At 48.1% G+C, this 27896-nt stretch overlaps 2 protein-coding genes and 1 long non-coding RNA gene across 3 annotated transcripts; 2 read left to right on the forward strand and 1 right to left on the reverse strand.

The window, feature by feature from the left end:
* Positions 1–782: 782 nt before the first annotated feature.
* LOC308581380 lies at positions 783–27253 on the reverse strand. The gene is made up of 3 exons (XR_014005033.1): positions 26170–27253; positions 22448–25721; positions 783–1029 (listed from the first exon to the last, which is right to left on the reverse strand). It is a non-coding gene; the product is annotated as an uncharacterized lncRNA (long non-coding RNA).
* Positions 2062–9494, forward strand: LOC308581226 (zinc finger protein RFP-like). Its single transcript, XM_081183757.1, has 8 exons — positions 2062–2520; positions 4023–4118; positions 5099–5329; positions 5477–5499; positions 6935–7053; positions 7456–7488; positions 7748–8327; positions 8761–9494. The coding sequence occupies exons 1-7, from the start codon at positions 2095–2097 to the stop codon at positions 8263–8265; spliced, it is 1446 nt and encodes a 481-aa protein (XP_081039883.1). The 5' UTR covers positions 2062–2094; the 3' UTR covers positions 8266–8327; positions 8761–9494.
* Positions 11008–20665, forward strand: LOC308581236 (zinc finger protein RFP-like). The gene is made up of 8 exons (XM_081183766.1): positions 11008–11518; positions 12111–12206; positions 13191–13421; positions 14957–14979; positions 16281–16399; positions 16802–16834; positions 18297–18326; positions 19872–20665. Exons 1-8 carry the CDS (start codon positions 11093–11095, stop codon positions 20387–20389), a joined length of 1476 nt encoding a protein of 491 aa, XP_081039892.1. The 5' UTR covers positions 11008–11092; the 3' UTR covers positions 20390–20665.
* Positions 27254–27896: the final 643 nt, after the last annotated feature.

A 27896-nucleotide genomic window follows, 5' to 3' on the forward strand; every position in this document is an offset into this window, starting at 1 on the left:
GTTTGGCAAAGGTTTCCTGCACTGTAGGGGGTGGGACTAGATGACCCTCAGGGACACTTGCAGCTCTGCGATTCTACGAAACCTTCCTCTCCCCACAAGACCTTATGCAGCTGTGAAAATGCATGCATAATTGGATTAATAGAGGACTAAAAAATGAACCCGTTCCCCCACATCAGGCAGGAAAGCTCCTTACTCTGCAGACCTCAGATGGGAAGAAAATAAAAAAGAAATTGAGCAGGGCGTCAGCTTCAAAGGTCCTCTGCAAATACAGCCTCCCCATCTCCACACGTTGTCAGAAATAAACCTCATTGCATTGAGTGGGGCTTCGGCCCAGTTATACGTGTTTAGGGTTGATGCATTAACGTTCCGTATTTACAGGCTGGATTCTGTCTATCAGGGGCCTCAAATGGGGTGTCCTCTGGATAATGCTGGACTCCAACTCCCCTTTGACCCATCCAGCATGGCCAGGGGTCAGAGAGGATGGGAGCTGCAGTCCTGCAGCTTCCGGAAGGGGCCCCATAGGCTGTGCTGCCCTATACATTTTGCAGGACACCTTCCCTGTGTTCCTCAGCCCCACCCCAAATGCACAATGCTCCCCCAAGGAGGGTCTTTTCAGCACCAGCTGCATCTGATTTCTCTCCTGGGATGCCAAGAGCTAGAAAAACAAATGCCTGTGGAATTGACCCCTCAAAGATCAGGCCGGACTCTCCCTGGCTCCACTATCAGGGCCGTCAACTACTGACCGGTGCAGCCTGATCTCCTTTTCCTGCATTTCCCATGGGGTGGCGGCACATGTCAAAATAAAGACACCTTTGCCCCCCCACCTGCCTGAGGGCCACCTCCCCTTGCTCCACCCCCTATATGATGTTGGCGATGTTTGTGTGTCATCATACGTTTCCCTGTGAGTTTCCACTCACCCCATGGAAGGACACAAAAGTGTCCCATTTGGTCCAGCGCCCAACAGGGGCCACCCAGACGCCCGGGGGACACCTGCAAGGGGGACCAGAGAGCAAAACCAGCCTCCCTCCCCTCCTTGCAGTTTCCAGCACCTGAGATTTAGAAGCCTTCTGCCTCTGGACTGTGGAGGCAGAGCAGAGCCATTGTGCTTCACAGCCTAGTGCTCCATGAATTTGTCCCCAGCTCAATGGGTGGAGCATGATAGCCTTAATCTAAGGGTCACTGGCTTGAGCACCACGTTGGGCAAAAGATTCCTGCACTGCAGAGATCTGGAGTAGGTGACCCTGGTTGTACTGTTCAACTGTGCAATTCCATGATTTTAAGTTGGTTGCCATCTCTGCCTCCAGTGGCAGTGAGTTCCATAGTTCATTTACGCGCTCCACAACGAAATGCTTTTTTCTGTCCTGAATCTCCCAACATCAGCTTGCTTTGGGGGCCACGACTTCTAGTGCTATGAGAATCTGCAATGTGGAGATAATGTGTCTCTGTCTCCCTGCCTCCATCCATCGTGGGGACCAGAGCAGGGGGTGGGCAGTTTTGTTTGTCCCCTCCTGGGGCAGGAAGCCTCAACAGAGAACTTTCTTGAATTAACAACAACAACTGGCCACCCGCCTATCTCTTGTGACCTAGATAAGGTGTGTGTTCTCCACTGCAAATCAGGATGTAACCAACATTTCTCCCTCTTTTTTTCTGTGGAATGTGGCACTTTTCAAGAATATTAGCTGGACGTATTCCCCAAATGAATTATCTGGTGCCCGATTAATGTCTCCTTCTTAATGAAGCTTTTTCCACACTCGGGGCATTCATAAGGTTTCTCCTCCGTGTGGGTCCTTTGGTGTTTGATCAGCGTATCTCACGGAGAAAAGTTTTTCCCGCACTCAGGGCATTTGTGAGGCTTCTCTCCTGTGTGGATGTTCTGATGGTCAATCAACCTACAAGGATGATTTTTTTATTATTATTAACAGGAGGCAATCCAGAAGCATTCGCCGCTGCAAATGTAAAGACCTGGGGATATTTGGAAAGAAAAAAAAGATCACGTGGTCACTGAGTTTCTGAGTCATTTCCAGGAAGGGGAAACTACCAGTAGCTGAAATCTGAGAAAACGAAACTTAACTCGGCTTTTGGCGCGAGGGAGCCATGGCTGCTGCGGGGGGTCACATCCAGAATCTCCGTGATGAAGCCACTTGCTCCATCTGCCTGGATTACTTCAAGGATCCAGTGACCATCCCGGAGTGTGGGCACAACTACTGCCGATCCTGCTTGGTCCTGTTCTGGGGGGAATCAGAGACAGAGGCTTCCTGTCCCCAATGCAGAAAACCAGTTCAGAGAAGGAGCCTCGTCCGCAATCGGCAACTGGCTAACGTGGTAGAAATAGCCAAGAATCTCAGCCTTCAAGAGGGAAAGGAGGAAGAAGGGAAAGGAGGAGTCTGTGAGAAGCACCAGGAGCCCCTGAAGCTCTTTTGCAAGGAGGATGAAGCCCCCATTTGCTTGGTGTGTGACAAATCAAAGGGGCACAAAGAGCACGAGGTGATTCCTCTGGAGGAGGCTTTCCAGGAATACAAGGTAGGAGATCTCTGGATCTTGAGGGGGAGAAATAAATAGCTGTGGATTCTTCTTGGGAGGTTTTCTTGGTAATTCTGAAGTCCAAAATAGACATGGCATTGATTGGTCGTTGTTTATTACCTTAGAAGCAGCCCAGGGGAAGCCTGAGGGCTCCTGGGGTGGCTGGAGGGGGGAGCTGAAGTCTTTCTCTCTGCCAGGGGGACAAAGGGATCTTCCCTTGAAATACAGCAGCTTCAAAGATTAGGGTTGGGACCTTGGCAGGGAGAGAAAGGGTTAACCTCGTCCACATCCCCCTGAAAGGTTGCTTTGTACTATTAAGAACAGTAGAAATGTAAACTGCACATAGACAACTAAGCACATGTCTCCTTTTGCTAGCAGGATGCTTCCTTAATGCTCTGCAAAACAGAGCGCAGCAAGGGATCAGCGGGGGGGGGGGAGATGGCCAGGAATTGACCAGACGGTGCAGAATCCCCCCCCCAAAAAAAAATCTTTTGGAAGCAGAGAGTGGAGTGGAAGCACCTACTGGTTGGGAGGACGCTTATGGGGGGGGGCTGTGCAATGAGGTTTGGGGGGGGAGCTGAGGATCTCCTCCCATCCCAAATGGCAAAGGACTCAGTGATTCAGAGCAGCAACTGCAAGAACAAGGGATATATATATAATGCCTTTTAATTTTAATCCCTTTTAAAAATACCACTTGTTCCACTACAGTGGTGCCAAAATGCTCCTGTGCCCTGCAGTGCTACTAAGGCCACGAAATAGTAATAATAGTGGAAAAAAGCTGGTCCCTTTGAACTGGCGGGAGGACCAGACAGCAATCTTCTGATCAAAGGAGCTACTTGGGTGGATTCTGGCTGCAGCAAGAACTTCTCTGGCCCAAAAATGGAAGAAGCTGCAGCACTTAAATCTCCCCTGGTTGCCCAAGCACACTTGGGGTCTGGCTACTGCAGAGAAAATAACTGACAAATAGCAGAAAACCAGAATTGCCATCTGACCCAAAAGAGGGGTTTGGGTGAAGTTTTGAGAAGCTCTGCTCTATCCCTGCATCTCTCGCCTCTTGGGCTGACCTCACTATCTCTTTGACGCTAGACTGGTACATCCCAGGTTGGATCCTGCCTTAGCCCTTCCTTCTCCTCCTCCTCCTCCTTCTCTTCCCACTTCTCCCTGAGACCTCAAGATGAGACGTCAGGCTGGGACTCCCAAGGAAAGGAGAGGAGGCTGAGAGATCAGGCCACAAGGGAGGGTGTTTGAGAAAAGGTGAGGGGCTGCCAGCTCTGCAGGCAAGGGGGGACCTAAGTGGGATCCTGAGGCCACAGGGGTGCTGCAGATAGAAGGTAGTTGACCCATGGAGCCGTGGGCCCAAAAACGCTGAAAACCTCTGTACTTTTATTTCCTCCAGGAAACTACTTTGCTATTCTAGCAAGGCCACTGGGCGCAAGAAGCCATTGTGATTTTCATCTCTCTGTGTGTCTCAATCGAAGCTGAGTTTTTCCTTTTCTCTTTAGGGAGAGATCTGTCGCCGCCTGGAGATTCTGAGGAAAGAGAGAGAGGAAATTCTGGCCTATCAAGCAGATCTGGACAAGGAAAGTAAAGACCTCCTGGTCAGTGTCTCTGTTGTTACTAGACAGGGAACAAGCACTTGAGACCTCCAGGTATAGGGCAGTGTATAGATTCAATAGAGAAGAAGAGGAGGAGGAGGAACAGAAGAAGAAGAAGAAGAAGAGTGTCAGGACTGAGGAGGGATGGAGAAATCTGCCTGTTTCAGCTTCTCCACTTTTCTCCTTTTTCCACATCAGCCTGTTATGAATCAGATGTTAGGGTAGCTACCTCCTTGTATAAATATTTTGATCTTTACTTTACCCTCATAAATACATTTTTTGTGAATATTTCCTGGCTGGGTCAAGCTTGAAAATATCAGAATTTTAAAGCTCTGTTTTGGTCTCCATATTTTTTCAGCAAGAGCAAATTAGGCAAGTTCACCTTTGAATGCAGCTAAATTGAGTTTATTTCCCCTTGTCATTTATTATGTAAATAGCAGTCAAGGAGAAGCCTGAGAACTTGTGAGCTGAAAGGGTGGAAGCAATTCAATCCAAATCCTGATTTACCATAAATATTACTAAAGAATAGTTTTCTAAATGTGGGCTCTTGTTCATTTTAAGTAAACTCGGGCCATTTTGAACCTTTAAAGAAAACAGGGGAGCTATGGGGATGAACTCTGCACTTTGTCCTCCTCTGTTTCTGTTCCTTCCTACACCTAAATGGCCCCAGTCTAAGCTGAGGGGTGTTTTATGTCCCTGGATGTTCTCTGAACAACTGTGAACTCTGGTTATGCCATGCCCCAAAACATGCAGGGAAAATCCATGGCTAGGAAAAAAGAGCTCCTTCCTTTAGGCTGTATCCGTCTGCAAAATAGAAGTCAACAGAAACAGCAATGGAGAGGCCACCCCTCAAAATAAAGGTTTACTTCTTTAGCCACTGGAGGTTTCATGTCTATGAAAAATCAGAAGTGTCCATCATAATTTTCTTTCTGCTGTTTCGAGGCTAAGGACCAAACACACTCAGACCTCCTATTTTCTTGCAGAAATTAACAGAAACAGAGAGGCTGAAGATTGTGGAGAAGTTCAGAGAACTGCGCCAGTTCCTGGAAGAACAAGAAAAAGGTCTGCTGAATCACATGGAAGAGGTGGAGAAGGAGATTGCAGAGAGAAGGGATGAGCAGCTGGCCAGACTCTCCAGGAAACTCTCCTCTCTTGAGAGGATCATCCAGGAGATGGAGGAGAAGAGTCAGCAGCCAGCGAGTGAACTCCTGCAGGTAAGACGGTGGCAGGAACAGCCCAAGGCTCCAGGAAAAGGCTGCCTCCAATCATTCATGTGTCTCTTTCATGTATGCAAGGAGTGCAGGGGCTCAGATGTTGGAGCCTGTGGTGTGCAGTGAATTCCCTTCTCTTTTCCCCTCTAGGATGTGAGAAGGACCTTGCAGAGGTAAGTGGATCTGGCTCATTTCCATTAGCATCACTCCATGATTCCAGGATGCAAGAACCTCAAACATGGCCCTCCAGGGGCTGCAGGGGGGAGACTGGAGGACTCACTCTCTGAGGCATCTCACAGGTAAAAGCAGGGCCCCCTCTTCTGAACTTGTAGCCCCCCAATTCTCCCTCCAAGGATCAAGGTCAGCTGCCTCCTCCCTCCCTCCCTCCCTCCCCACATCACTTCACACGGGGATGGGGGCTCTTTTCTTTCTCTTCCACCTTCTGTTTATTGACTTTGGTAATTTCAAACATGTAGAAGAGAAAGTGCCAAAGATCCCTGGGAACAGCTTAGGACGTACCAATATATTTTCACATCCCACTGGAAGCCCCCCAACTCTAGTAACTCAGCCCCTTTGAGGCACTTAGGGAGGGAAGGTCTGTTGGTCTAGAATGGGTTGGCTCTTTTTCTTGGGAGCGTTTCCAATGTGAGAGGCTGAAGGTGGTCTTGAGTGGGGGGTGAAAGTCAGGTTGTTTGATGCCTCTGGAGGGAGAGTCCCATGGGGCATGGGGTTGCGCACTTCCTGTGTGAGAGAGGGGGTGCAGGGAGCGTGGAGGTTGCTCTCCTTGACCGCTTGGCAGCTTTGGACATCACTAACTAGCCAGTGTGGTGTAGTGGTTTAAAGCGGTGGACTCGTAATCTGGGGAACCGGGTTCGCGTCTCCGCTCCTTCACATGCAGCTGCTGGGGGACCTTGGGCCAGTCACACTTCTCTGAAGTCTCTCAGCCCCACTCACCTCTTCTTCTTCTTCTTCCCCACTCACCACTTCTTCTTCTTCTTCTTCTTCTTCTTCTTCTTCTTCTTCTTCTTCTTCTTCTTCTTCTTCTTCTTCTTCTAACATCCTCTGGAGAGGCTCAGGGAGGGAGGGATTGCAGGCACTCCATTTCAGGGGTTTGGCCCTTACGTCCTGGGACCTTCCCAGAAAGTTGTTATGGGGCAGCAGAGTTTGAAGCCATGGGAGCCCTCCGGTGATGTCCCACAGGGTTGCCTCTTGTCCCTTGTGCTGTTTAGCATCCTTACGAAGCCATTGGCCAGGGCTTGGAGGTGGGTGTCAACAGATCACGTTGAATTACCTGTTGGGAAATAAACTTCAACTTTGTTCATGTTATTGAGATCTCCTGCAATAATTAGGAAGACGGTGCCACAATGGGGCCATTATCGCAGGAAGCAAGTGGTATCCCATAATGACCAAACCCCCAAATGTTAACTACAGGGAGCACGCTAATAATTAATTTTTATATTTAAATCCTTGTTATACTCACATTGTCCTTTGTATTTCTGATATTTTTTATGATCTGTGATATTGTGTGTGTTGACGCTGGTCTGTGACCGTATTAATAAATTCATTCATTCATTCAATGGGGCCATTCATTGTTTTTCTTTTCACCAGGTATGAGAAAAGAGAGAGTCCAGAGAAGCCACTGGCTTTCCCTTCAGAGCTGAGGAACAGGGTCTTGGAATCCTGTGATCTAAATCACCTTGTGGAGGATACAATGAAACAATGGAAAGGTAATGAAAAATGGCTGCCAGGATTTCACACTGGGATTTCTATTATTTCTTCAGAACTGAACATGCCAGGCTCTTACTGCATGGAATTGAATAACCCCTGGATACCTTCCTTCTTGGTGCTCCAGCCTTCATTTCCTGTCTCACAGAACGGCCCATGTATATTGTGATGCTGGATCCTGTAAAGGAAGCCTGAACCAGAGTGTATCTGTTTTCAATTATACGGAACCTCCTTTTCCTTTTGGTTAGCAGTCTACACAATCTGGGGTTGCCCTTCTGGAGGTTCTCCTGCTCTGAATGGAGTCAATTCAAGGATGCCACATTATGAAGTGTTACTTTTGTATGGAGATTTATTTCAGGTGGAAGAGTGTTGCCCTTACACTTTATATCTTTTTGCTTCCTCAGATGCTGTGTTATACAGAAAACAGTTTCAGAAAGGTAAATTTTCAGGGGAGGAAGAATTTGACAGAATATTTCATGGGTGTTCCTTTCCATTCTGGTTAAAAATCAACAAGGAAGATATTTATTCTGATGAGAGTCTGCAAGGAGGAGTCTCAGTCTTGCATGCGATGCAAATAAATCCCCTTGATCTGAAAGGGAATCTGGGTTTTCGGGTGTTTCTTGGATTAGGATGTCCATCTCTCTCTCTCCGCTGACTCTGCCTGATCTTCTCTTTCCCTCATCTTCTTCCCAACAGCAAATGTCACTCTGGATCCAGACACAGCCCATCCCTACCTCATCCTGTCCAAGGATAGGAAAAGCCTGAGACGGGGAGACAAACCTCAAGCCCTGCCTGATAGTCCTGAGAGATTCAGCCAAGAGATTTGTGTGTTGGGACGTGAGGGATTCACAGCAGGCAGACATTTCTGGGAAGTCACTGTGGGAAGTGGGGGATGGTGGGATGTGGGGGTCGCCAGGAAGTCTGTGGAGAGAAAGGGCATCTTCTCCTTTAGCTCTGAGAGAGGGATGTGGGCTGTGGGGAAGTGGGGAGGGAGGTACGCGGCCTGCATCTTCCCTAAACACTCTCCTCTGTCCCTGAGGGAGGAGCCCAGGAGGATCCGGGTGACTCTGGACTATGAAGGGGGACGTGTGTCTTTCTCTGACGCTGACTCAGGAGCCGAACTCTACACGTTCTCAGGAGCCTCCTTCTCTGGAGAGACCCTCCTCCCTTTCTTTTATCTGGATGACTTTAAAACCCACCTCAGTATCTCCTGAGGAGACTAAATCTGCCTCTCAGGCCCAGCAGGAGTTTCTCTCCAGACCAGAGTGACTGATATAATAATAATAATAATAATAATAATAATAATAATAATAATAATAATAATAATAATAATAATAAATTTTATTTATATCCCGCCCTCCCCAGCCGAAGCCGGGCTCAGGGCGGCTAACAACAACCAAATAATCAGTCAAATAATCACACAATCTAAAAATATTTCATTATAAAAATTAATTAAATCAAATTGATGGCAACCAATTAAGCAAAATTCTGAGCAGGTTGCCAGAGGAGGGAGTCAGGCTGCGCCCTGACCAAAAGCCTGGCGGAACAACTCTGTCTTGCAGGCCCTGCGGAAAGATGTCAGGTCCCGCAGGGCCCTAGTCTCTTGTGACAGAGCGTTCCACCAGTTTGGAGCCGCAGCCGAGAAGGCCCTGGCTCTAGTTGAGGCCAGCCTAACCTCTCTGAGGCCTGGGACCTTGAGGATGTTATTAAAAAAACATTTACCCACCAGGAGAACATTGGTCAGTTTTTCAAGGGCCCTTTGAGAAGATTCATTTTCCTTCCTTTTCCCATAATTCCCTCTGCAGCTTACTTCTTCTTAAAGACAGTCACACTTTTAACAGTCCCAATAAATCATCTTTTCCTCACCTTCAGTCTTGTTTTCCTTTTGAGATGTCTGATTTGGCAGAGCACGAGACTCTTAATCCCAGGGATGTGGGTTGGAGCCCCACGTTTGGCAAAGGTTTCCTACACTGCAGGGGGTGGGACTAGATGACCCTCAGGGCCCCTTGCAACCCTGCAATTCTACGAAACCTCCCTCTCCCCACAAGACCTTATGCAGCTGTGAAAATGCATGCATAATTGGATTAATAGAGGACTACAAAATGAACCCCTTCCCCCACATCAGGCAGGAAAGCTCCTTACTCTGGAGACCTCAGATGGGAAGAAAATAAAAAAGAAATTGAACAGGGTGTCAGCTTCAAAAGTCCTCTGCAAATACAGCCTCCCCATCTCCACACGTTGTCAGAAATAAACCTCATTGCATTGAGTGGGGCTTCGGCCCAGTTATACGTGTTTAGGGTTGATGCATGAACGTTCCGTATTTACAGGCTGGACTCTGCCTATCAGGGGCATCAAATGGGGTGTCCTCTGGATAATTCTGGACTCAACTCCCCTCTGACCCATCCAGCATGACCAGGGGTCAGAGAGGATGGGAGCTGCAGTCCGGCAGCTTCCGGAGGGGGTCCCATGGGCTGGGCTGCCCTATACATTTTGCAGGGCACCTTCCCTGTGTTCCTCAGCCCCACCCCAAATGCACAATGCTCCCCCAAGGAGGGTCTTTTCAGCAGCAGGTGCATCTGATTTCTCTCCTGGGATGCCAAGAGCTAGAACAACAAATGCCTGTGGAATTGACCTGTCTCAAAGATCTGGCAGGACTCTCCCTGGCTCCACTATCAGGGCTGCCGACTTCTGACCTGTGCAGCCTGATATCCTTTTCGTGCATTTCCCATGGGGTGGTGGCACATGTCAAAATAAAGACACCTTTGCCGCCCCCCACCTGCCTGAGGGCCACCTTCCCTTGCTCCACCACCTATATGATGTTGGCGATGTTTGTGTGTCATCATACGTTTCCCTGTGAGTTTCCACTCACCCCGTGGAAGGACACAAAAGTGTCCCATTTTGGTCCAGCGCCCAACAGGGGCCACCCAGACGCCCGTGAGATACCTGCAAGTGAGACCACTGTGTAAAACTAGCCTCCCCCCCTCCTTGCAGTTTCCAGCACCTGAGATTTAGAAGCCTTCTGCCTCTGGACTGTGGAGGCAGAGCAGAGCCATTGTGCTTCACAGCCTAGTGCTCCATGAATTTGTCCCCAGCTCAATGGGTGGAGCATGATAGTCTTAATCTAAGGGTCACTGGCTTGAGCACCACGTTGGGCAAAAGATTCCTGCACTGCAGAGATCTGGACTAGGTGACCCTTGTGGTACCGTTCAACTATGCAATTCCATGATTTTAAGTTGGTTGCCATCTCTGCCTCCAGTGGCAGTGAGTTCCATGGTTCATTTACACGCTCCACAACGAAATGCTTTTTTCTGTCCTGGATCTCCCAACATTCAGCTTTGTTTGGGGGCCACGACTTCTAGTGCTATGAGAATCTGCAATGTGGATATAATGTGTCTCTGTCTCCCTGCCTCCATCCATCGTGGGGACCAGAGCAGGGGGTGGGCAGTTTTGTTTGTCCCCTCCTGGGGCAGGAAGTCTCAACAGAGAACTTCCTTGAATTAACAACAACAACTGGCCACCCGCCTATGTCTTGTGACATAGATAAGGTGTGTGTTCTCCACTGCAAATCAGGATGTAACCAACATTTCTCCCTCTTTTTTTCTGTGGAATGTGGCACTTTTCAAGAATATTAGCTGGACGTATTCCCCAAATGAATTATCTGGTGTACGATTAATCCCTTTTTCTGAATGAAGCTTTTTGCACACTCGGGGCATTCATAAGGTTTCTCCTCCGCGTGGGTCCTTTGGTCTTTGATCAGCGTATCTCACTGAGAAGTGTTTTTCCTGCACTCAGGGCATTTGTGAGGCTTCTCTCCTGTGTGGATGTTCTGATGGTCAATCAACCTACAAGGGTGATTTTTGTTTATTAACAGGAGGCAATCCAGAAGGATTCGCCGCTGCAAATGTAAAGACCTGGGGACATTTGGGGGGGGGGGAGATCACGTGGTCACTGAGTTTCTGAGTCATTTCCAGGAAGGGGAAACTCCCAGTAGCTGAAATCTGAGAAAACGAAACTTAACTCGGGTTTTGGCGGGAGGGAACCATGGCTGCTGCAGGGGGTCACATCCAGCGTCTCCGTGATGAAGCCACTTGCTCCATCTGCCTGGATTACTTCAAGGATCCAGTGACCATCCCAGAGTGTGGGCACAACTTCTGCCGATCCTGCCTGGTCCTGTTCTGGGGGGAATCGGAGGCGGAGGCTTCCTGCCCTCAGTGCAGAAAAACAGTTCAGAGACGGAGCCTCATCCGCAATCGGCAACTGGCTAACGTGGTAGAAATAGCCAAGAATCTCAGCCTTCAAGAGGGAAAGGAGGAAGGAGGGAAAGGAGGAGTCTGCGAGGATCACCAGGAGCCCCTCAAGCTCTTCTGCAAAGTCCACGAAGCCCCCATCTGCCTGGTGTGTGACAAGTCAAAGGAACATGAAAATCACAAGGTGATTCCTCTGAAAGAGGCTTCCGAGGAATACAAGGTAGGAGATCCCTGGATCTGGAGGGGGAGAAATAAATAGCTGTGGATTCTTCTTGGGAGGTTTTCTTTTTAGTTCTGAAGTCCAAAGTAGACATGGCGTTGATTGGTCTTTGTTTATCGCCTTGGAAGCAGCCCAGGGGAAGCCTGAGGGCTCCTGGGGTGGCTGGAGGGGGGAGCTGAAGTCTTTCTCTCTGCCAGGGGGACAAAGGGATCTTGAAATACTCACAGCAGCTTCAAAGATTTGAACTGGGACCTTGGCCACTTCTCCCTGAGACCTCAAAGTGAGAAGTCAGGCTGGGACTCCCAAGGAAAGGAAAAGAGGCTGAGAGATCAGGCCACAAGGGAGGGTGTTTGAGAAAAGGTGAGTGGCTGCCAGCTCTGCAGGCAAGGGGGGACCTAACTGGGATCCTGAGCCCCACAGGGTAGTTGATCCATCGAGCGGTGGGCCCAAAAACGCTGAAAACCTCTGTACTTTTATTTCCTCCAGGAAACTGCTTTGCTATTCTAGCAAGGCCACTGGGCACAAGAAGCCATTATGATTTTAATTTCTCTGTGTGTCTCAATCAAAGCTGAGTTTCCCCTTTTCTCTTTAGGGAGAGATCTGTCGCCGCCTGGAGATTCTGAGGAAAGAGAGAGGGGAAATTCTGGCCCATCAAGCAGATCTGGACAAGGAAAGCAAAGACCTCCTTGTAAGTGTCTCTGTTGTTACTAGACAGGGAGCAAGCACTTGAGACCTCCAGGTATAGGGCAGTATGTAAATTCAATAAAGAAGAAGAAGAATCCAGTGAGGACTGAGAAGTGATGGGGAAATCTGCTTGTTTCAGCTTCTCCTCATTTCTCATTTTTCATATCAGTCTGTTTATTAATTTATTGTTCTGAAAATGAATCAGATGTTAGGGTAGTTACCTCCTTGTATAAATATTCTGATCTGTACTTTACCCTCATAAATACATTTTTTTGTGAATATTACCTGGCTGGGTGAAGCTTGAATATATCAGAATTTTAAAGCTCTGTTTTGGTCTCCATATTTTTTCAGCAAGAGCAAATTAGGCAAGCTCACCTTTGAATGCAGCTAAATTGAGTTTATTTCCCCTTGTCATTTATTATGTGAATAGCAGTCAAGGAGAAGCCTGAGGACTTGTGAGCTGAAAGGGTGGAAGCATTTCAATCCAAATCCTTATTTACCATAAATTCTACTAAAGAATTGTCTTTCTAAATGTGGGCTCTTGTTCATTTTAAGTAAACTCAGGCCATTTTGAACCTTTAAAGAAAACAGGGGAGCTATGGGGATGAACTCTGCACTGTCCTCCTCCTCCTGCAGTTTTCCTACACCTAAATGGCACCAGCCTAAACTGAGGGGTGTTTTATGTCCCTGGATGTTCTCTGAACAACTGTGAACTCTGGTTATGCCATGCCCCAAAACATGCAGGGAACATCCGTGGCTAGGAAAAAAGAGCTCCTTCCTTTAGGCTGTATCCGTCTGCAAAATAGAAGTCAACAGAAACAGCAATGGAGAGGGCCTCCCCTCAAAATAAAGGTTTACTTCTTTAGCCACTGAAGGTTTCATGTCTATGAAAAATCAGAAGTGTCCACCCTGTTTAATTCTCATAATTTTGTTTCTGTTGTTTTGAGGCTAAGCACCAAACACACTCAGACCTCCTCTTTTCTTGCAGAAATTAACAGAAACAGAGAGGCTGAAGATTGTGGAGAAGTTCAGAGAACTGCGCCAGTTCCTGAAAGAACAAGAGAAACGTCTGCTGAATCACATGGAAGAGGTGGAGAAGGAGATTGCAGGGAGAAGGGATGAGCAGCTGGCCAGACTCTCCAGGAAACTCTCCTCTCTTGAGAGGATCATCCAGGAGATGGAGGAGAAGCGTCAGCAGCCAGCAAGTGAACTCCTGCAGGTAAGACGGTGGCAGGAACAGCCCACGGCTCCAGGAAAAGGCTGCCTCCCATCCTTCATGTGTCTCTTTCATGTATGCAAGGAGTGCAGGGGCTCAGATGATGGAGCCTCTAGTCAGATATGTAATGGACAGGAAGACCCAAGAGTCCTGGGATGCTTAACTCACCTGAATGCAGACTAGAGATTCTTCTGTGTTCTTGATGGAACAGGAGGTGGTTTTCTGCTCTTTGCTGATGATTTGTCTCCAAATTCCTTCTTCTTGAAAATGCTGCCTTCCTGCCCTGGGCTGGGCTTCAGCGAGGATTCAGGCCTCCTTCTGACATGAGGCAGTCTCTTGACCAAGCTTCTTTTCCACTTCCCTCCACAACTTCTTGGTTAATCCCCTTCACAATGGATTCAGATCAGCCCAAAATGGTGCTCAGTCACAGTGACGAAAGAACAAGACAGAGGGACTCATCCTGTCCCACCCCTTTCCTCAAGGAAAACCTGCTCTCTACTGCTGAATGAGAGCAAACCTCAGCCAGGTTTTCTCCGGATTGACGTTTGCTTAGATGTTGCACCGAGGAGCCAGTTTTCCCTGAGGGAAAGCGGCAGGGCAAAGGCAAAACCTCTTGGACTCATGTTTTCTGGGCAAGGGAAAAGCAGAAGTGTGGAGGAGCCCAAAGAAACACTGAGCTATATAATAACAATAATAATAAATTTTTATCCTGCCTATCTGGCTGAGTTTCCCCAGCCACTCTGAGCGGCTTCCAACCAAATATTAAAAACAATACAGCATCAGACATTAAAAACTTCCCTAAGCAGGGCCACCTTCAGTTTTCTTTTAAAAGCAAAATAGTTGTTTATTTCCTTGACATCTGCTGGGAGGGTGTTCCACAGGCACCACTACTGAGAAGGCCCTCTGCTTTGTTCCCTCTAACCTCACTTGCAAGGAGGGAACCGCCAGAAGGCCCTTGGAGCTGGACCTCAGTGTCCAGGCAGAACTATGGGGGTGGAGACGCTCCTTCAGGTATACAGGTCCGAGGCTGTTTTATTAGCCCTTTGGAGGCATTTTATGCTGCAGGTGCTTTTCTTATTTCCAGATGGAAAGTAGAATTTGAAATTTGGGGACTTCTGTAGAAGACAATTTGGGACAGTTCCCTGGAAGGAATATCCTGTCGGCTTACTTACGTCTGAATTGCACAATGCAAACTGGATTAAAGTTAATAAATTATAATCTAAGACAAGAGATGGAGTGGAATCTTCTATTGAATCCATAAACATGAGATTCCCTTAAGTGCTGGTGGATTTTCATAAGGATTTTCAACAATAATTGCAAACTGAAGTGGAAATGTGGAGAACTTGATATTGGAAAAATTCATAATTTCAGATTGGAAAAATAAAAGCTGTGAGAAACCAAAACTGGCTGATTCCACCATCCCTACCCACAACCTTGCCATGTGCCAGGCAGACTGACTTCCGAGGGCCAGGGTCTGTGGGGGTCTTCCTAGTGTGGCCAGTGGTGTGCAGTGAATTCCCTTCTCTTTTCCCCTCTAGGATGTGAGAAGGACCTTGCAGAGGTAAGTGGATCTGGCTCATTTCCATTAGCATCACTCTTTGAAGCTGAGATGCAAGAACCTCAGACATGGCCCCCCAGGGGCTGCAGGGGGGAGACTGGAGGACTCACTCCCTGAGGCATCTCACAGGTAAAAGCAGGGCCCCCTCTTTGGAACTTGACAATGGGTAGATCACAGTTGGTCTTTTTATACTGTGAGTAGATCACAGTCTCTTGGGAGTTGGACGTGCCTGCCTTAGCTGTTTCCTTCTAGACTGACCAGTTCAGTCACTCTGCAGCAAACACTCTGCCGGCCCCCCACCCTGTCCCAAGCAGACTCCTGCCCCATAGAGCCCCTTGGGAGGGGGCGATTTCTCACCAAGGAGCAGGAATTGGCTATTTTCTTGACCATATTCCAGCTGCAGTATTTATATTTAAGGTATCACTCCAGGTGCAGAGTAGAGGTTTTAAGGAACATTTCACATTTCCCAAAGAAGTGAATCTCTTTTTCTTCCTCTCCCCTTCTCTGGGGACATCTAGAGCAGTGTTTCCCAAACGTTTTTGGGCAACGGCACACCTGCTTACCGGAAAAAAATCTCGCGGCACACCACCATTAAAGCCCCGCCCCGTGACGTCAGCGCGCAGCGTCACGCGGGGGGGGGGGACGCACAAAAGTGAACGTTTTTTTCCTTCCCCTTGCCGGGGTGGGAGGAGGCAGCAGAGCGAGGGCAGCTGAGGCGGCGGCGGCGATAGCGGGCGGAGGAGGAGCCGTCGCCGGGAGTTGCTGCTGCTGCTGTTGCTGCTGCTGCCCGGACATGCCGGCCTCCTCCTCCTCCGCTGTCTCGCGCTCCTCCCTTTTGCGCGAGCTGCCCCGCCGCTCGGCACCACCACCGCGGAGCCGCCCCCGGCTCGACGCGGATCCTCGCCGCTGCCGCCGCCGCCGCCTCTCGCCGCCCGACTCGCCCGCCTCCCTCCCACGGCACACCAGCCGGTGTCTCACGGCACAGTAGTGTGCCGCGGCACACCGGTTGGGAAACACTGATCTAGAGAAAAGAAATATGTGCTGTGCTGTCACCACCCTCAGACAATTCCTGCCCCTTGGTACCATATGATTCTGCTGCTTCTTTGAATAGGCATCAGTGGGGAGACCCAGAGGCCTGGGGTTGCTGTTTTGGCCCTTGGGGGTCTGGCTGAGGAGTCCATAGTGAGGAAGAAACTCCCCACTCAGCGCCTGCCTGTCCCTCTAGGCCTCCTCCCAATTCCTTTCTTTTCCATTAACAGAAATTGCGGATTTGAATGGGCTGACATTGTTTTTCTTTTCACTAGGTATGAGAAAAGAGAGAGTCTAGAGAAGCCGATGGCTTTCCCTCCAGAGCTGAGGAACAGGGTCTTGGAATCCTGTGATCTAAATCACCTTGTGGAGAATGCAATGAAACAATGGAAAGGTAATGAAAAATGGCTGCTAGGATTTCACACTGGGAATTCTATTATTTCTTCAGAACTGAACATGCCAGGCTCTTACTGCATGGAATTTAATAACCCCAGGATACCTTCCTTCTTGGTGCTCCAGCCTTCATTTCCTGTCCCCCAGAATGGCCCATGTATATTGTGACGCTGGATCCTGTAAACGAAGCCTGAACCAGAGTGTATCTGTTTTCAATTATACGGAACCTCCTTTTCCTTTTGGTTACCAGTCTACACAATCTGGGGTGGTCCTTTGGGAGGTTCTCCTGCTCTGAATGGAGTCAATTCAAGGATGCCACATTATGAAGTGTTACTTTTGTATGGAGATTTATCTGAGGCGGAAGAGCGTTGCGCTTACACTTTATATCTTTTTGCTTCCTCAGATGCTGTGTTATACAGAAAACAGACTCGGAAAGGTAAATTTCCAGGGGAGGAACAATTTGACAGGAGGGATGGGGACTGATATTTCATGGTGTTAAACCGTATGTTCTGCAGACTTTGGGACCCCCATCAATGGCGTCACTCTGGGAAACAGTCCTCTAGGGGGTTTGGGTTCTTTCTGTTTCCCATGAATGAACTGGGAGGGAGGTTGAAGGCTTGGATTGGGGGCAGAGCTTGTCCCTGCAAAGAACCTGCTCACCAGTCTGAGTTCCATTCCTGCCTATAGACTAGTATCCTGGTTTCACCCTCGATTTTACAGATTTTGCTTTCTTTCATAAAATGTATATACTGCTCGATTGTGGGGGAAATCCTCAGAGCCTTACAATATCTTACAAAACCCTTAAGGAAAATCTTGCAGGGTCAGTCCAGTGTCCATGGTTTCTGGTTCTCATGTATAGGGAACCTCCCTTGCATTTTGTTTTCCCTCCACACAATCTGGAGAGGTTCTTTTGAGGCTTCTCGAGATTTGCTTGGATTTCCCCCTCGTGAAGTGTGTTAAAAAGGGCACCCACAAGCACCCAGTCCCTCCTCCACCTCCTGCCCAGTCTGGTCTCCCAGCAGCAGAGCAAGGCCTGAGCTGCCTCCTCCTCAGTTTCAACCTCCTCAGCCATCCCCATCTCCTGAGACTTCCCACTGTTCTTATGAGATCAGCCCCATTCCATGAGGGAGGACTTCCCATTGCACGAGACCCTTGGAAGTACAGTGCAAAGCTCTGCTGATTCATCTTCTGCAATCTGGTTTGTCAGCATGCTTGGAAATTTTGGTTTCAACAGCTTTTTCCCACGAGTTTACTTGGCGCAGATGTTAACCTTCCTCCAGCCCTCCAGTACAGATTCTCATTTCATTCGTGGATTCTGAATGATTGTATTCCACCATTTTCTAGTATGGTTTACCATTTCTGATTTTCCCCTGGAATCATGGAATGGTAGAGCTTGCAAGGATCCCAAGGGTCCTCTACTCCATGGGCAGGCAAACTAAGGCCTGGGGACTGGATCCGGCCCAATCTTCTTCTAAATCCTGCACACAGACTGTCCGGTAATCAGCATGTTTTTACATTAGTAGAATGTGTCCTTTTATTTAAAATGCATCTCTGGGTTATTTGTGGGGCATAGGATTTTGTTCATTCCCCCCCCCCCAAAAAAAATATAGTTCGGCCCCCCACAAGGTCTGAGGACAGTGGACCAGCCCCCTGCTGAAAAAGTTTGCTGACCCCTGATCTAGTCCAACCCCCTGCAATGCAGGAATAATAGCTAAACAGGTTAGTTGTTTTAATTCCTTAGGCCTACAGTTGTTGTCTTTCAATTACTTGTTTTATGATGTCATCTTTTGCTTGAAATAAGGAAACAACAGATGCTATGTTACGGTGATGTTTTGTAAAAAGATTTTCTTTGAACTATTGCAGTGTAGACCGTTAAGCCTCTCTTTTTGCTTCCTCAGATGTTCAGTCATTCAGAAATCTCCACAGAGGTAAATTTCACATGGAGACCCCAATTCACAGGAGGGGGGGGGACTAGTGTTTCATGGGGGGTCAAGAGTCTCTTCTGTATGTTGAGAACCATCCACAGCTAGACTCTAGCCCTGCTGTTTGTGCCACAAAGGCAGAGAAGGTGGACTTGAAGGGGGAGAGAGAAACTTCCCAGAAGGATCAGGCGGAGGAGGGAAGAGAGAGTTGGGTTGCTTTTCCATCATGTGACCTTTTTCAGGCCTGGCTGCCATGAGTCCTCCTTTTGCCAGCCATGTCTTCTATTTTCATGATCAAAATTTCTTAAAATTTGTATTGGGGCAGATTTTTAAAATTTGGCAAAATGTCCCCAAGGTTTTTTGTTCGGTTTTTTGGTTTACAAGAACTCATGGAAATTTTAATATTGCATTAGAGCAGGCATAGGCAACCTCAACCCTCCAGATGTTTCAGCACTACAATTCCCATAATCCCTGACCACTGGTCCTGTTAGCTAGGGATCATGGGAGTTGTAGTCCCAAAACAGCTGGAGGGCCAAGGTTGTTGATGCCTGCATTAGAGTCAGATCTAAGACACCCGGTTAGTCTAATCTGCAGCAGAGAATCACAACAGAGCAGCATCTTAAGCTAGCGACATACTGTAAAAATCCCTTCTCTTGTGGCTGAACCAAAAGGACGCTGGCTCAGCTACAAGATCTTGAAGGAGGAGTCCGGGAGGGCAAGAGTTAAGACCCCCCTGCCCTTAAGGAGAGTCCACATGCAGATGTTCAACAGGTTAATAAATTGTTCTGTGCACACTTACATTCAGAAAGATGTGAACATGTGCCCAAATATTTCATGTGGCAAGTGAGGTTGGAAGGAAGGAGAGACCAAGTGGGTGAGAGAGATGGAGAGCAGGAATAAACAGGCTCCCCATTTAACGCGATTTTCACTTTTGTGCACGAGGGCCCAGAACATAACTCCCGCAAAAGTGAGGGGAAGCCTCTATGTGGTTTTGTGTTGTATTTTTATGCTGTGGACCACCCTCAGACCTATATATGATGGGCAGTATGCAAATGTTGATATTATTATTATTATTATTATTATTATTATTATTATTATTATTATTATTATTACATGGGGGTCGTCCTCCCCCAGCCCAACCCAGAGGTCCCCAAAGGCGAATTCCCACAGAGATTGTCAGAGGAAAGCGGCTTCTCTCCTCTCCTGCCTCCTCCTATTCTCCTCTCTTTCCCCTTAGATAACACAGAAGAGCCGAGTAAAAGGTTTCCTGGGTGGTTTTTCCGCTTAGAAAATGCCTGGGTTGAGAAGAGGGCAGGCACAATGGACATTGAATATAAGAAAGTGAAGGAAACTGGTTTAAAAGCCAACCAGAAGATATTTATTCTGATCAAAGTCTGCAAGGAGGAGTCTCAGTCTAGCATACGATGCAAATAAATCCCCTTGATCTGAAAGGGAATCTGGGTTTTTGGGGTGTTTCTTGGATTAGGATGTTCATCTCTCTCTCTCATCTGACTGCCTGATCTTCTCTTTTCCTCATCTTCTCCCCAACAGCAAATGTCACTCTGGATCCAGACACAGCCCATCCTGAACTCATCCTGTCCAAGGATGGGAAAAGCGTGAGATGGGGAGACAAAAACCAAGCCCTGCCTGATAGTCCTGAGAGATTCAGCCAAGAGATTTGTGTGTTGGGACGTGAGGGATTCACAGCAGGCAGACATTTCTGGGAAGTCACTGTGGGAAGTGGGAGATGGTGGGCTGTGGGGGTTGCCAGGAAGTCTGTGGAGAGAAAGGGCCGCTTCTACTTCAGTCCTGAGAGAGGGATCTGGGCTGTGGAGGATCTGGGAGGGGAGTACATGGCCTGCATCTCCCCTAAATACTCTCCTCTGTCCCTGAGGGAGAAGCCCAGGAGGATCCGGGTGACTCTGGACTATGAACGGGGACGTGTGTCTTTCTCTGACGCCGACTCAGGAGCCGAACTCTACACGTTCTCAGGAGCCTCGTTCTCTGGAGAGACCCTCCTCCCTTTCTTTGATCTGGGGGGAAATGAAACCCCCCTCAGTATCTCCTGAGGAGACTAAATCTGCCTCTCAGGCCCAGCAGGAGTTTCTCTCCAGACCAGAGTGACTGACATAAAAAACATTTACCCACCAGGAGATCCTTGGGCAATTTTTCAAGGGCCCTTTGAGAAGATTCATTTTCCTTTCTTTCGCCATAATTCCCTCTGCAGCTTGCTTCTTCTTAAAGAGACAGTCACACTTTTAACAGTCCCAATAAATCATCTTTTCCTCACCTTCAGTCTTGTTTTCCTTTTGAGATGTCTGATTTGGCAGAGCATGAGACTCTTAATCCCACGGTTGTGGGGCCCACATTCGGCAAAGGCACAAGCAGCTCATCATCCCATCACACTCACCTTCAGTCTTGTTTTCCTTTTGAGATGTCTTGTTCGGCAAAGGTTTCCTGCACTGCAGGGGGTGGGACTGAAAGGGACTTCGGTATTCAGACCAGGAATGTAAAAACCAGGCAGCAAAGTTTCTTAAAGAAAAAGTTTTTATTTGGTTTTGTCAGACAAAAGCAAAGGGTGCATTTCAGAAAATGAGAAAATGCCCACCCCTCCTTGGGGGTAGCCTACTTATATACCTTCTTGCTAAGCATAGTTCAGCCCCCTCACCACTCCCCATCTATTGCATATTCATCATAGCTCTACCAATCAAATTGGTGGCTGCCGTGTTCGGTTCCAAGCTTGCCCTAATCACTAGATGGCGCCAGAAGCTTATAAACTAATTAACCTATTTAATAGTTCCTAGAACTGCCCCTGAGCAGGTGTTTACTGGAAGCGCATCCTGTGGTTTTGACAGTTTCTCTCTCAGAGTTATATCTGGATTCTAAGCGGTTAGCTACGTCCTGCTTGTCAGGGGTCTTTTCTCAGAAATGGCAAAACTGGCTTAACCACAAGCTTCCTGCACCTGCAGAATCTTAACTGTGACCTACTTGCTGTTTGTAAAGCTTGCTGTCTGCAAAGCAAGAGAGAGAAGAATAGTTTTAGCTGCTCAGAAAAATGGCTTTTAGAGGTTAAACATGGTTCTGGCCTGGCTCTCAACTGGACATCCTGGCCTTCAATCCTTCAGGACTAGATGACCCTCAGGGCCCCTTGCAACCCTGCAATTCTACGAAACCTCCCTCTCCCCACAAGACCTTATGCAGCTGTGAAAATGCATGCATAATTGGATTAATAGAGGACTAAAAAATGAACCCCTTGCCCCACATCAGGCAGGATAGCTCCTTACTCTGGAGACCTCAGATGGGAAGAAAATCAAAAAGAAATTGAGCAGGGCGTCAGCTTCAAATGTCCTCTGCAAATACAGCCTCCCCATCTCCACACGTTGCCAGAAATAAACCTCATTGCATTGAGTGGGGCTTTTGCCCAGTTACACGTGTTTAGGGTTGATGCATTAACGTTCCGTATTTACAGGCTGGACTCTGTATATCAGGGGCATCAAATGGGGTGTCCTCTGGATAGTGCTGGACTCCAACTCCCCTCTGACCCATCCAGCATGGCCAGGGGACAGAGAGGATGGGAGCTGCAGTCCGGCAGCTTCCGGAGGGGGCCCCACGGGCGGGGCTGCCCTATACATTTCGCAGGGCACCTTCCCCGTCTTCCTCAGCCCCACCCCAAATGCACAATGTTCCCCCAAGGAGGGTCTTTTCAGCACCAGCTGCATCTGATTTCTCTCCTGGATACTAAGAACTAGAACAACAAATGCCTGTGGAATTGACCTCTCTCAAAGATCTGGCAGGACTCTCCCTGGCTCCACTATCAGGGCCACCGACTTCTGACCTGTGCAGCCTGATATCCTTTTTGTGCATTTCCCATGGGGTGGTGGCAGATGTCAAAATAAAGACACCTTTGCCGCCCCCCACCTGCCTAAAGGCCACCTTCCCTTGCTCCATCCCCTGTATGATGTTGGCGATGTTTGTGTGTCATCATACGTTTCCCTGTGAGTTTCCACTCGCCCCATGGAAGGACACAAAAGTGGCCCATTTGGTCCAGCGCCCAAGAGGGGCCACCCAAACGCCTGTGGGACACCTGCCAGCAGAACCAGAGATCAAAACCAGCCTCTCTCCCCCACCCTTGCAGTTTCCAGCATCTGAGATCTGTGGATATTTCACCCCTCCCATTGCAAGAATCTGCTGGCAATGTTTCAGAAAGGAGGGTGGGATTTGCGCATCGCTTCTTCCGCTCCAGCCTGACGTCAAAAGGAGTCCGAGTGTTATCTGTACAGTGGTACCTCGTGTTAAGTACTTAATTCATTCCAGAGGTCCGTTCTTAACCTGAAACTGTTCTTAACCTGAAGCACCACTTTAGCAAATGGGGCCTCCTGCTGCTGCTGCGCCGCTGGAGCACAATTTCTGTTCTCATCCTGAAGCAAAGTTCTTAACCTGAAGCACTATTTCTGGGTTAGCGGAGTCTGTAACCTGAAGCGTATGTAACCCGAGGTACCACTGTATAGAGATAAGGTGACCACTCAAGCAACTGTAACACTCCTGCAGTCCAGCGTCTCCGATAGTCTTCAGTAGTTTATTTTAGTTTTGCAGTAGCTGTAAAAGAATAAAGAAGTTATGCTTCAGAGCCGTCGTTTGTGTAATATATACTCTGCTGTGCTCGGCTGAGTTTGGTGCTCACAGCTCTGAGTTGTGAGTCCACAGCACTTAGAGCTGCTCCCGGCAGTGGAAGGTCTCTGGGAGTGCTTTCCCAGCTCGCCTGGCCCAGTCAGGGCTGAAGAGGTTGAGCCCAGTCGTTGGCACCGGCTCAAAGGCGAAGCTGACAAGATTTAGAAGCCTGCTGCCTCTGGACTGTGGAGGTAGAGCAGAGCCATTGTGCTTCACGGCCTAGTCTCCATGAATTTGTCCCCTTGTCTTGTCCCCAGCTTGGTGGGTGGAGCACAATAGTCTTAATCTAAGGGTCACCGGCTTGAGCACCACGTTGAGCAAAAGATTTCTGCGTTGCAGAGATCTGGACTAGGTGACAATTGTGGTCCCTTCTAACTCTGCAGTTCCATGATTTTAAGCTGGTAGCCATCTCTGCCTCCAGTGGCAGTGAGTTCCATAGCTCAATTGTGTGCTGCACAATGAAATGCTTTTATCTGTCCTGGATATCCCACCATTCAGCTTTCTTGGAGGGCCAGCACTTCTACTGCTATGAGGATCTGCAATGTGGAGATAATGTGTCTCTGCCTCCACCGTGGGGACCAGAGCAGGGGGTGGGCAGTTCGTTTGTCCCTTCCTGGGACAGGAAGCCTTGACAGAGAACTTTCTTGAATTAACAACGACTGGTTTCTTGAGGCAGCAGGAAAACAAATCAGGAAGGAGCAGGCCTCTCAAACACAACACAACACCTCTCAGCTCCGGGCTCCCTGAACTGTGGGAACAGAAAGTCAATCCTGGAGATGCCATGCACTGGTGTGTGTGTGTGTGTGTGTGTGTGTGTGTGTGTGTGTAATTGCATTGGTGCTTTAGATGCAGGGGCTCTACTGGATTTCATACCGGCACCTTTCCCAGCGGAGATGAGGGGGTTGAACCTGGAAAAAGCAGACGCTGTTCCCCTGAGCTGCAGCTCTTCCCCATTTTTGAAGTAATGCTCATGACCTTCTTTATACTATTCGTTTAACTTTCTGAAGACCCAACTGATTCCTATTTTAGGTGAAAAGCAATTAATAAGGAGTCTGACAAGTTCATATATTCACATCCAAAAAGTCACACTCAAAACAAGACCCCATTTAGAGCCCCAGAGAGGAACATGCAGCTGAATGATATAGACCAGTCATGATGTTACAATCACTAAACCAAGATGGCATCGTAAGAGTTGAACAGAAAATGGCGTCCTCTTATCTTAAACGGTCTTCACGACAAGGCAGTGCAGACCCAGAGGCCCATCTAGTCCAGATTCCTCTTCTCCCACTAGCTGATCAGGTGCCCCAGTGGGAAGCCCCCAAGAGGACAAATACAGTGTGGGTTACTGGGAGCTGTGGTTGTCAGTGTGGGTCTTTGGTGGCTGCCCTTGTGATGTGTCCCTGGCCTTGGTTGGGAACCATCAAGTTGAGATGCTTCATAATGGAGTCTAGAACATTTGGGGACTTAACTAATTAACCTGGGGGGGGGTCTTGCTTCTTTTAAGAAAATAATAGCTATTAATCAACAAAACACAATCCATTTTGTTGTCAACTGCAGCTGGTGCAACACAGAAATAGACTCTTCAAAATAAACTTTCCTCCCACTCCATCCTTCAACCCCATTATTTTTCTAATCAGATCATCTATATCTTCTAGATCAGGCACGTCCAACCACAAGTAGCCTGAGATCTACCATCCAATATCAAAAACTGGCAGTGATCTACCACACTCTCCCTTTGTCATTCTTCAGCTTAAACATATTATATTTGCCTGAGGGAGGGAACCGCCAGAAGGCCCTTGGTGCTGGACCTCAGTGTCTGGGTAGAACGAGGGGGTGGAGACGCTCCTTCAGGTATACAGGACCGTGGCCATTTAGGGCTTTAATGGTCAGCACCAACACTTTGAATTGTGCTTGGAAACGTACTGGGAGCCAATGCAGCGCAGAAAGAGGGGGAAGGAGGTCAAATTTTGAAATGTTAAATTGATTGTAAAACTAATTAAATTTATAAATAAAAAACTTTTTAAAAATACACTGTTGAATTTATCTTAATGCTGCCAATGTTTTCAAGTGTGCACAATCCCCCCCATATATTCAATAAACATTTTCCAATGTGGCCCACCTTGTCAAGTTTCCTGTTCTCACAGGGCTCAGCTATACAGCTGCAAATATAACGTTTTAATGTGTTTTAAGTGCATTATACAAATGTGACACTAGATGGCAATGGTGAGCTCACGGCAAATTCAATATATTTTTTTAAAACTTTTTTTTTTTAAAAAAAAAAACATTTTTATATGTGTCTAGATTCCACCACAGTGGTCAAACAGCTGCATGTGGGAAGCCCCTAAGTGCCGCAGTGCCTCTCCCCACCTGCAAATTCCCAGAAACTGGTATTCCAAGATAGACTGCCCCTAAGAATGGAGGCTCCATTCAGCCGGCCCAAGTGGAGCCCTGCAGCTGGATGCAGCCAGTGGCCCCTCCAGTCCAGCCTCCTGTTCTCACAGTGGTCCACCAGATGCCCCGATGGAAAGCCGGCAAGCTGGACCGGAGGTCAACAGTGACACTTAAAAGATTCCCTGAGCCTGGTATTCAGACGCATCTCTTGTCTCCGACAGTGAAGGGGGAACTGTGCCAGGACTGCCCTGAAGGCCTCATCCTCTAGGGAGGATGCTTAATCCACTTTTAAAGCCTTCCCAAAGGACCACAGCTTTCTGTTACGATATAGAAGCAATGCAGCTGCAAACTGCTAGCTTGAAAGCAAAACATAATGGGAATGTTGGGACTGCCCGTGGGAAACAGAGGGACAGTCAATTCACAGTGCGAAGCACCGGAATTAGCTCAGAGTGTAATATGAGCTGTACAGGAAGTGCAGGAAGTGTTTGCTACTAGACTGCTGGAGCTTGAAGAGAGCAGTCATGTTTTTTGTAATGCTGCAAAGACAGAAATAAAGGCATGTAAATACGTTTCTGTCTATCTCTTTCCCCTGCCGGGGGGGCAGGAAAGAGGGGGGGGTGTTCTTCCCACGTTTGAGAAGAATCGCCTATCGAGAACTAGTCTGGATCTTGCTGGGGAATGCAGCCAGGGAGGTCAACAGGAGATCAAGCCGGGTGCCTGGGATTGTTGCCAGTTTCTCCTGATATGGGCTTGATTTCCGACACTTTCCCCATCCATCCAGGCATCTGACTGCACCAGAGCACCCGTTCCCTTCTCTGCCCCCCTAATGCAAAGGTTTAAGGGGTTGGGGGAAGGGGGGAAAACCATTGCAATGGACGTTTGGGCTCTGCTTTTCTGATGTTTTGCAACTGCATGCAGAAATCTATACAAGAAAACCAGAGCTGGGAGGTTTCTTTCCCGTCTTCACTCTCCTGGCCACCTCTATTGCTCAAAGAAATTCACCAATTCCTCCAAATGGGGAGCTGCCTGCAGCGGCCATAACACACACACAGAAAAGCGGGGCACAAAAGAGTCATGCAGCACGCACTTCCGGAGCTTATTCGACATGCGGTTGCCTCTTCCGTCAGCTCCGTACCTCTTTGGTCCCCCGGTGCTGTTTCTCTTGGCATCCGCGTTGGCAGCACCGACTGGGAACCTGAAGTGTCTCAGGCTCCTCGGAGGGGTCAAGCCGCACAAAGAGTTCCTTCCTCGCATGGATCACTCAATTTGAGGGCAGGCGTGGGTGGAAGATAAGATGTGGGGTGTTTCGTTTTGCTTTTCCTACTTCTTGTGGGCGGGAAAAGGAATGCCAGGGGATATCCCACTAACTCAGAGGAGACCAATTAAAATCAATGCATGCCCGTGGAGCAATTGCTGCGGAGTCAAATCACAGCCACCGTTGCTAGTGGCCATTGACAGCCATCTCCTCCATGATTTTGTCTTCTTCTTCTTCTTCTTCTTCTTCTTCTTCTTCTTCTTCTTCTTCTTCTTCTTCTTCTTCTTCTTCTTCCACGGTCTCCAGTGGGAGGGAGTTCCATAGTTTAGCAATGCTTTCTTTTATCTGGCTCTGAACCTTCCAGCAATTTCCAGTGTTATGAGAGAGGGGAAGAAACGTTTCTCCATCCGCTTCTCTCCATGACACAAGTAGTTTTTAATAATGTAATAGATCTATGGTGCTAAAATGTTTAGGTTGTTAAATATTAGGATTTAATTAGAACTTGTACGTTATAACTGGGATATGTTATAAGACAGGCTCAATGTGTATTGCAACATAGCCTCCAACATTTCTCCAATGAAGACGGGGTTGTCCTATTCTATTAAAGTGGTACCTCATCATTTAACCATGATAGGCTTTCTTAAAGCAAAAAGGCTAATTGGACAGCGTCTGAATGACTTAGAGCAACAGAACAATCTGGCCATTATAAAGAAACTCTGTCCTTGGTATGCCTTTTTACCCCCTTCTCAGTTTGATTCCCTGGCACCATATTTGTATAAATTAACTATCCCAAAATATAGTGGTACCTCGGGTTACATACGCTTCAGGTTACAGACTCTGCTAACCCAGAAATATTACCTCGGGTTAAGAACTTTGCTTCAGGATGAGAACAGAAATCGTGCTCTGGCGGTGCAGCGGCAGCAGGAGGCCCCATTAGCTAAAGTGGTACCTCAGGTTAAGAACAGTTTCAGGTTAAGAACAGACCTTCGGAACAAATTAAGTACTTAACCCAAGGTACCACTGTATTAAAGGGGTGTGGGTGGTGCTGTGGGTTAAACTACAGAGCCTAGGACTTGCTGATCAGAAGGTTGGCGGTTCAAATCCCTGTGACGGGGTGAGCTCCCGTTGCTCGGTCCCTGCTCCTGCCAACCTAGTAGTTCGAAAGCACGTCAAAGTGCAAGTAGATAAATAGGAACCGCTCCGGTGAGAAGGTAAACGGCGTTTCCGTGCGCTGCTCTGGTTCACCAGAAGCGGCTTAGTCA

Source organism: Podarcis bocagei, assembly GCF_964188305.1.
Source record: "Podarcis bocagei genome assembly, chromosome: 2".
Taxonomy (NCBI): domain Eukaryota; kingdom Metazoa; phylum Chordata; class Lepidosauria; order Squamata; family Lacertidae; genus Podarcis; species Podarcis bocagei.